The sequence below is a fragment of the Dipodomys ordii genome, unplaced genomic scaffold (genome assembly GCF_000151885.1).
Source record: "Dipodomys ordii isolate 6190 unplaced genomic scaffold, Dord_2.0 Scaffold36, whole genome shotgun sequence".
Taxonomy (NCBI): domain Eukaryota; kingdom Metazoa; phylum Chordata; class Mammalia; order Rodentia; family Heteromyidae; genus Dipodomys; species Dipodomys ordii.
This window is the reverse complement of record NW_012267252.1, coordinates 5,616,192-5,625,641: the sequence shown is the minus strand read 5'-3', so window position 1 is coordinate 5,625,641 and position 9,450 is coordinate 5,616,192. Positions and strand designations below refer to the sequence as shown.

At 52.0% G+C, this 9,450-nt stretch overlaps 1 protein-coding gene across 3 annotated transcripts in view; it reads left to right on the top strand.

Moving 5' to 3' along the window:
• Positions 1-9,450, top strand: part of Ldb1 (LIM domain binding 1) — an 18,219-nt gene continuing 8,769 nt past the window's right edge. For 2 of the 3 annotated variants that reach the window (XM_013017785.1, XM_013017784.1), the window contains exon 1: positions 52-322. In XM_013017785.1, the coding sequence (XP_012873239.1) occupies positions 298-322 (25 nt within the window). In that variant the 5' untranslated portion in view covers positions 52-297. Of the gene's footprint in view, positions 323-9,450 lie in introns of all 3 variants that reach the window. The other variant, XM_013017783.1, reaches the window with a different exon arrangement.

The window sequence follows — 9,450 nt, the reverse complement described above, 5'->3', positions numbered from 1 at the left end:
GCACAGACACGCACGCGCACACGCGCGCACACGGACACACACTCCCGGGGACGCACACCCGCGCGCACACACGCAGAGGCAGCTCGCCTTCCTGCCTGGCTTCCTTCCTGTCTGCTCCGCGCCTGACAGGCCTCTCACTGCAGCCTGGGGCCACCCGAACCGGGCTGAGGCCGGGGACCAGGCCGGCGGTGAGGGTAGCGGGAGCCGCGGGCGGCGGCAGCAGCTCATGCCCGACCTGTCCCTGCTAGGGGCGGGCACCGTGACTCGGCTGGGCCCCCAGCGGCGTGCGATGTGAAGATGTCAGTGGGCTGTGCCTGTCCTGGTGAGTGGGGCGCGCGGCCGCCCGATCCCTCCCTCCCTCACCCTCGTGAGCCCTTCACCTCTTGCTTGAGGAGAACTTATGTGGGGGGCGTCGAAGGCCGTGTGTGTGTGGGGGGGGAGTCGGGAGCTGAAAGGGGTAAGCGGGGCCTCTTTTGAGGGAGGGTTTTCTCATCTGTGTAAATACGCAGCAGCCTTTTACTCGGGGAGGGGGAGCTGAGAATCGCTTGTATGTTTTTTTGGGGGTGGGGTGGGGAAAAGCTAAATTGGGAGGGGTGCGGGGGGGACTGAAATTCCCAGAATTCCAATGTGGTAGCCAATCAAAAGTGACTCTGGACTTTTGACCCCCCCCCTCAGGTCATCATAGAGTTGTGATTGGCTGGTTTGGTTTGGCCCCCCCTCCCTTCTTTGCTGTCTACAGCCTCATATATACTAAGATCCCCACTCCACCCCACACCCCCGCCCCGCTTTTTCTGAGCATGCTGTTTGGGGGGAGGGATTGATTGTGGCCCATCTTGTCCCTTCCAATTCTTCCTGCCTGTTGCCAGGGAAGGTTGGCCCTCCTGAGGGGCAGAAGGTATCCCTAGGGGGTGCCAGATAATTGGGCCTTTGGGTCTGGCATCTCTGCCTTAGTGGGAGGGGGAATCTGGCAGCCCCAGATAGACTAGGCAATAGTGAGATGGAGAGAGTTAAGGGAGTAATACTTGAAGACCTCCCCTCCCCCCCAAGTGAGAACTTTTGGGAGGACCATTATATGTAGACCACTACCTCCTCCAAACAAATATCAGCTCTTTTCAAAGGATGGCCTGTATGTTTTTTCTTATGGGAGGAGGGTAGGTCCTATTTCAACTGCTAGGAAGAAACAGAAAAGCCATGTGACAGACGGTCTCAGAACACTAATACCATCTCCAAGACTCTAAGTCCCCAAATTGATCCTCTTGTATGTTGAGAGTCAGCTTTCTCCAGGAAGTCAGTGTTCCTGAATCTAGCCTAGTGTAGACACTTTGCCTTTCCAGATGTCCTGTTCTCTGAGAGGCCAACTGGACCCTTCCCCTAACACACATACACACACACACACACACACACACACACACACACACCACCACCACCATCACCAAGGGAAGCTGCCAGTGCAGAAGCTTCCTTGAAAATCATGTGACCCAGGCTGGGCTGGGCATACACTTCAAGTGCCTGCCAGCCTGACATTTAAGGGATATGGGGCCCAGTGGGAAGGCTAGGAGAGTCTAAGGATCCTGGAACCCCTGGCTCCTGATGCATAAGTGTGAGGGAGAGGAGGAAAGGAAAGAGTTTGGTCCCATCATTCCTCCTATCAGCTTGGTGTGTATGTTTGTGGGTGTATTTTCTCTTTGTAATTGGTCCATGCTGGGTACTTTAGATCAGATCTGTCCATGCTGTAAGCCCACTTCCAGATTCTGTCCCTCCATCACCATACACAGAAGGAGAGCAAAACCAAGGGCTGAGTCCTAATCTTGGTTCTTTATGAAGTGTAGAGGCTGTGAATGGAGGGGATGTCAAGTTGGAGGTAGATGGGAGACTCACTCTGGGGTTGGAGACCTATTCTTATTCTCCAACCCCTGGGTCAAGTAGGGGGAAGAAGAAAGTTTTTCTACTCTATCTCTGTTAATAGCTTGAGGACAATAAGAAGACCCAGACCCAGGGGTATATATATGTGTGGGGTGGGGGAACTTCGGTCAGTTCCTTTTGTGTGTTTGGTGGTCTGGCTGAAAGAAAAGGGACAAAGATAGCTTAGAATAAGGTATCTTTTTTTTTTTTTTTTTTTGCCAAGAAGTCTTGTGGATTGATGCTGTGGAGGATGGATGGAGGTTAGACTTCAAGGAGAACCACCTAGGGAGGGGCTTGAGAGGTGGGGAATGATAGAAGCTATGGTGAGAGGCAACTAGAATTGCATGGGAGGGTGTGAGCTCATGTTTAAAACACAAGAGCATCATATAGCAGTCTAGGCCCAAGGACCCCACTACCACCTTGAGCAGCCTTGGAGTGAGGGCCCAGACACCCTGGCAAGCCGCCTGCTGCCTGCCTGCCTGCCTGCCTGAGTCTCTCCTTTGTGCTCTGCTGTCTCCTGGCTCCTCCTCCTCCCCCAGCCCAGCAGAGACAGCACATGCCCCACACATGTGACTGAGGGAAGCCAGAACACACACAGATCCACACACATGCACACGCGGAAAGAGCACAAGATACACAGGCCACACTTAAGCTCCCTAGTGCTTCTGGGGTGGGAAATAGCTTCAGGGGTGAAATGGTCAGAAGCAGGGACAAGCCTTGCTAAGGGGTAACTCCCTGGGCAGGATGCTGAGGGGCCAGGATTTGTGTGGGGTAGCATGTGGCTCAGAAGGGTTAAGGAAGGGAGGAGGGGGAGGGGGAGAGGCAGCAGTGGTGGCGGCTGGAAGCCAGGAGAGGAGGATGGCAGAGCGCCAGGCCAACGGGAGGCCGGGCACAGACAAAGGAAGGGGGGCAGGCACACTGGAGGCCTGGGTCAGGGGCCCCGGGCAGGGGGCAGTGCTGGTGCCTCATTCTGTGGTCTAGGGCTAGCTGCTATCTTTTGAGGCCCCTTACAGAAGGAATGAGTCCTCTCTTGCAAGCAGTCCCTCATCACCATTGTCATTTTCCCTCTCAGACACACCAGTTTTAGGGCCTTTTAAGTCAGACTTGCTCCCTTTATCTGGATTGTTCCTGCCTTGAGCACAAGGGGAATTGGGTCAGAGCAGGAGCAGACTTGCTACAGAAAGGGAATGATGTTTGAATGATAGGCCAGAGCATTGATACATCTTGTTGTTTAAGGGTCCTCCTTCACACAGTGAAGGGGAAGGCCCCTAATAACACCTATCTGGCTAGATACCCTAGATGGGGTTCTGAGCTCTCAGCATTGGGCAGAAGCCAGAAGAATCATACTACTTCACCATCCCCATGTAGACAGTCATTTGAGGCTTGGAGGGGGCAGGGAATAAGAATTGCTGAGATGCCCCAGGGCTAGGGTTGTATAAACTAGGCTTAGAAGTCTAGGGTTCAAACCTCAGGCCTTCTTGGCTATGATCTTTTCAAGTTAGGATATTTGACCACGTATGTGTGTCTGGGTATAAGCTGAAGGTACTGCTTGATCTACATGCTTTGGAAAGTATAAGGAAAAAATGACGGGCGGGGATTGTAGTTTAGTGGTAGAGTGCTTGCCTAGCACACATGAAGCCCTGCGTTCAATTCCTCAGTACCACATACACAGAAAAAGCTGAAAGTGGCACTGTGACTCAAGTGGTAGAGTGCTAGCCTTGAGCAAGAGAAGCTCAGGGACAGTGCCCAGGCCCTGAGTTCAAGCCCCAGGACTGCTTCTCCCCCCTCCCCCCCCAAAAAAAAAACAACGGAATTGCCTTGTTAGTGGGGGAAGAGTATGTGCCAATCCAGAGTTAGGCTGCAAATTTTCTAGGCAGTAGGATTATCTTATATCCTGGTGGTAGGCTGTATGTTGCAAGGTCTGGCCAGATATCATAGACATCAATGTTCAGGAAAGCTGGGGTGTATTATGTGGAGGTGATAAGGAATTGTGCAGGTGTGAGGGAGACTAGTGTGTAGGATGAGTCTGTGTAACAAATGACCAGGTTATATGGATAGTAGAGCCATGTTTTGGTGTGAGTATTGGAGTAAGGGTGCATATATGTATTCCAGCTCCCAGTGTGTATGGGAATCAAGGTTTGACACAGACTTTGTTATATGTGTATCTGTGTCCAGGGTTTGGGTTTATTGAGGGTTTGAAGTATATCACAGGCTGAAATGTGTATTTATGGTGATTTACGTAAAAGTAAGAGATGTTATTTATGTGTGGATAATGCTCAAACAGCCAGATGGAGGTTTTTTTTATGTTTTCTTTTTTTGTTATTGTTATGTTTTGGGTGGTGGTATTGGGACTTGAACTCAGGCCTTAAACTCTCCCTTGGCCTTTTCTGCTCAAAGCTGGTGCTCTACCACTTGAGCCACATACCTCCACTTCCAAATTGTTTCTGGTTAATTGGAGCTAAGAGTCTCGGATTTGTCTTCTTGGGCTGCTTGGAATTGTAATCCTCAGATCTCAGCCTCTTGAGTAGATAGTATTACAGGTGTGAGCTACCAGTAACCCGCTACTATTGCACAGCCAACCAATGTGTATGTCATATGAAATCCTGTTCTTGGGATTACGTGTGAATATAGTTGGAAGGAGGTAGTAGAGGAGACACTTAAATTGCAAAGAAGAATGAAAGTAGCACCCCTCCCAGAGAGAGAGAAAAAAAAAGAGAGAGTGAGTTTGCCTTCATGAGTGCCAGTATACACCTTCCCTATCTTTTCTTTTCTTTTCTCTTTTGGTTGTGGTGGGCCTGAACTCTGGGCCTGGGCGCTGTCCCTCAGCTCTTCAGCTCAAGGTTAGTGCTCTGCCACTTCCGGCTTTTTTTGCTTATGTGGTGCTGAGGAATTGAACCCAAAGCCTCATGCATGCAAGGCAAACACTCTACCACTGAGCCACCTTTCCAGCCCTCTTTTTTTGCTTGCTTGCTTTTTTTTTGTCAGTCATGGGGCCTGAACTCTGGGCTTGGGCCCTGTCCCTAAGCTCTTCAGCTCAACGTAAGCACTCTACCACTTGAGCCACAGCACCAATTCTGACTTTTTCTGCTTATGTGGTGCTGAGGAATCCAACCCAGGGCCTCATGCTTATGAGTGAGGCAAGCACTCTACCACTGAGCCACCTTCCCAGTCCCCCCCCCTCCCATTTTTTTATGTCGGTCGTGGGGCTTGAACTCTGGGCCTGGGTGCTGTCCCTGAGCTCTTCAGCACAAAGCTAGTGCTCTACCACTTGAGCCACAGAGCCACTTCTGGTTTTCTGAGTGGTTTTATTAGAGATAAGAATCTCATGGACTTTCCTGCCTCAGCTGGTGATCCTCAGATCTCAGCCTCCTGAGTAGCTTGGATTTCAGGCCTGAGCCACCAGAGCCTGGCTTCATGTTTGTGTAGTGTGTGCGTGTGTGTGTTTCCTGTCTGTATCTAGGTTGTTAGTCCTGGATCACTATCCAAGTTTCAGAAGTATATTCTTCTTCATCACCTTTCCCTTCAGATAAAATAGTAACCATTTTCCTTTTTTTATTGTTTTATTTTTAAACCAGCGTGTTGGGGAGGATTCAGGAGCCCTTTCTTAGGCCCCTACTGGATACCCTGGGATAGGCAAAATTTCCTTTCCTAGCCCTGACAATGCTCTGATTCAAGGGGTGGTAGTGGAGAAAGGGTCTAAGCCCAGGGTTGGAAGTTATTAGGTAGATTGGAGGCCAGGGAAGCCTGGAGTGATCCCCCCCTCTCCCTTTTCCTCTAATCAGTGTTTACAGGCTGAAGTCAGAATGTGTCTCTTGTCAAAAATAGCCCCCAGAGCCTCCCCACCCCAGCTGCTCTGGGATTTCACCAGAGAAGTCCAGAGTGGCAGCCCAGGCCAGCTTTCAACCTGAGATCACGGGAGCGATGCAGAGAGATTGGGGGAGGTTTGGCGGGTGGATTGAAGATATTGGAAGTCTGCAAAGGCCAGCCAGCACACTCCTCCCCCTGCCTGTGGCTTTGGCTCCCTTGCCCACCCCTGAGCTTCACGCCTGAGCCTGGAGGGTACAACTCTCCGCTCTCCTCCTCCCACCCACCCCCCTCTTCTTTTCCGCCCCGTTCTCTGGGCCCAATCCTCTGGATCCCCAGTCTGCGGGTCTCCTCTTTTGTTTTTCTCAGCAGTCCCTCCTCCCTCCCTCCCTCTGCTCTTCCTCCGGCTTGCAGGGAGGGGGCGGGGCCGGCGGGGGCAGCTCCACCCTCCGCCCGCCCTGGGGCCTCATTCGGAGTGAGGCTTGGAGAGGAGCGGGGAGGAGAGGGAGGGGAGAGGAGGGAGAGAAAGAGAGAAAGGAAGGAGCCGGCGGGAGCTGCGTGTGTCTGTGTGCGAGTGTGAGTGAGTGAGTGAGTGTGAGTACAGGGCCGCCCTCTCCCGCTGCCCCAGCGAAGGGGCCCCGTGTCCTGGGGAGGGAGGGCGGGCGGGCTGCTTGGAGGCAGAGGCAGCGAGAGGCGGCGGCGGGGAGAGCCAAGGAGGAGGAGGAGAGAGGAAAGAGCGGAGCAGCCATTGTTGAGGGAAACCTTGCAAACAAAGAAGGCTCTGGACTCCCCGCGGCCCCCCGCCCCCCAGGCCGATTCCCTGGCCCCGAACCCCCGGCCCAGTGACCATTGTAACTTTCCCCCGGGGCTGTGGCCGCCGCCGTGCGGGCCAAGGCTTGGCCTGTGAGTCTTTGTGCGCCCGGTGGAGTGGAGCCTCCTACATAGGCCGCTCTGTCCCACTCCGGACATGAGCGGCTGAAGTTGGCCCCACCTCAGCCCTCACCCCTGCCAGGGTCTCTCTGGGTTTCCAGGTGGTCCCCGCATCTCTCCTGGCCCCCTCAGTTCTCCCAGGTAAGTCTGGGCACCCTGCAAGCTTGTTGGGGGTGGGCGGAAGGCCCTCCTCTGGCCCAGGCCTTGTATGTTGGAAGTGGGAGAGATGCCCAGCTTGGAGAGGCCTGGACTGCAGGCCTCCTGACCTGTAATCAGCCCCCAAAGGGAGAGGGCCTGCCCTCAGGTCAGGCTGGTTACCATGGGAATGCCCCGTTGGAGGTACCCACCATCCCCAGGATGCAGCTTCCAACCTAAGAAAACTTTGTAAGTTCTGGGCTCCTGTTTTCCTCTCCCATTTCCTAAGGGATCCTAGATTGCTGGGAAGGGGTGTCTATAACTCCAAGGCTAGATGACACATCCTCTCCACTACCACCCCCACCTTGCTCCTACCCTGCTGCTGGGGACCAGCAGCAAGGGAGACAGATGGTCTGGGTGATGTCCCTCCCCTTCTCACTCCCAGCCTCTTGTGCTGTAGCTCCTGGGAGTTGTTTTAGCTCTGGAGAGGTGTTGAGTTTGTTGTGTCCATTTACTGGAGGTACAAATAGAGGCCTCAAAGCTTTTGGGCTTTAGTTTCTTAGAACTGTTACCCAGCCCAAAACAGTGCTTTGTCTAGAGAAAGAAACTAAGGTTTCTGAAGCCCTTTTTTAGAATCGAAGAGAAACTCAGATGTCATACTTTCATTCTCTTCAGTCTTTTTTTTTTTTGGTCAGACTGGGCCTGGGTGCTGTCCCTCAGCTCTTCAGCTCAACGTGAGCCCTCTTACCACTTGAGCCACAGCACCACTTCTGGCTTTTTCTGTTGATGTGGTACTGAGTAATTGATTCAGGGCCTCATATGCATACAAGGCAAGCACTCTACCACTGAGCCACCTTCCCAGCCCTCTCTTCAGATTCTTAAAGTGACCCTAAAACTAAGGGAGAGAGGCAGTTTTGCTTTTGAGGAAAGGATGGCCTAGGTAAGAGATAGGGGCTAGTCCTGAGAATTTTAGCTCTTGTGTTCACTGCCCAGGCCTATCCTCTGATGCACTTCTTGAGTTTGGACTTCCAATGTGGCCTTATTTGTCTGAGGAGACAACTTGGGGGGCTTGGTGGGGTCTATTCCTTGCTGGAGACACAGGCTCAGTCCAAGACTGGCGTGGGAAGGCAGTTTGTGTGGTGCTTAGAGCATGTAGACATGGCCCATGAGAGCTCCTGAATGGGTTGAGGGCCTTTTGTGGCCACCCTCATTCTGCCTGGGGCTGCTGGGTTCCAGCCCTTAGTAGGCGTGTTGGGACGAGCTGAGGATGGAAGCCTGTTGGGCAGGATGAGACACACTCATGTGCAGGCACACACAGGCTCCAACTCTTGGCACCTTCAGGAACTGTGTAGTCTGGGCCCCTCTGGGACCCCCTTTTTGCCCACAGTGTGAGGAGGGGCCTTTGGGGAGAGAATTAAATGACATATTGGCACAAGGTCTTCCTTTGTCTCTTTCCCTCAGGAACAAAATAGATTTTGTATCTAAATTGGGGAGGGGACTCATATACAGCTATTGAGCTACCCTTCCAAATGCAATCAAATTTGGGAAACCTGTGAAAGCAAATATCACTGGGCCTTAAACCTTTGGGGCCATGCTTTGGCTTTTCCTTTCTGGGAGGGAGGAGAAGAAACAGAGTACCTGGCTCCTACCCAATTGTGAATTTAACTGTTGACAGAAAATAGTATTCTAGGAACCATATATGCTGCTAGATGAGGTGGAAAAGAGACTGCCTAGATATACATCCATGACTCCTGTCTAGTTACTACTTATCTATAGACTGAGACCCCAGGAATCTAGAATACCGGGCCTCCTATGTTCTACGTGGAAGTAAAATTGGATCCAGTGGAGGCTCCTCCATTTACTGCAAATCTCAAGAAAAAGCCTAAGGCTTTGGGTTTCTGGTTTGGAAACAATACTCTACCCAAGGTGGGTGTGGGGGCTGGGCTGATAAGGGAGTGGCGGTTGGTGGGAGTGGGGGAGAGACAGAGGCCCAACTGGTTATCTGGTGGGCGGCACCCCCCTTTATCTTTCTATCCCCTGCCCTCCTAATACTTGGAGGGTGAGGGAGGGATAGAGAGTTTTCCTAGTCTCCCTTTGTCTGCCCCACCTTGGTTACTTGAGAGCAATAAAAGGGTCAGATGGTAGTTGATGATATGGTAATATCTAGGTTTGGATCCATTCTGTCAGGTAATAAGTTTGGGTTTTTTTGGGGGGGGGGCAGTTGCGAGTCTTGAATTCAGGGCCTAGGCACTGATCCTGAGCTTCTTTTGCTCAAGACTAGTGTTCTACCACTTTGTGCCAAAGCACCACTTCCAGTTTTTGAGTGGTTAATTAGAGATAAGATTGGGAGGGATTGGGGGCCACCAGCTGGTTGGCCTCAAGCTGTGATCCTCAGATCTCAGCCTCCTGAGTAGCTAGGATTACAAATGTGAGCCACAGGCACCCAGCTAGATAGTTGTTTGTTTGTTTTGGCCATTTCTGGGGCTTGAACTCAGGGCTTGGGCACTGTTCCTGAGTTCTTTTGCTCAAGGCTAACACTCTACTACTTGAGCCACAGAACCATTTGTAGCCCCTTTCTGTTATTGTGGTACTGAGGAATCTAACCTAGGGTTTCATGCATGCTAGGCAAGCACTCTAATACTAAGCCATAGATAGTAGTTGGTTTTTTTTTTTTTTTTT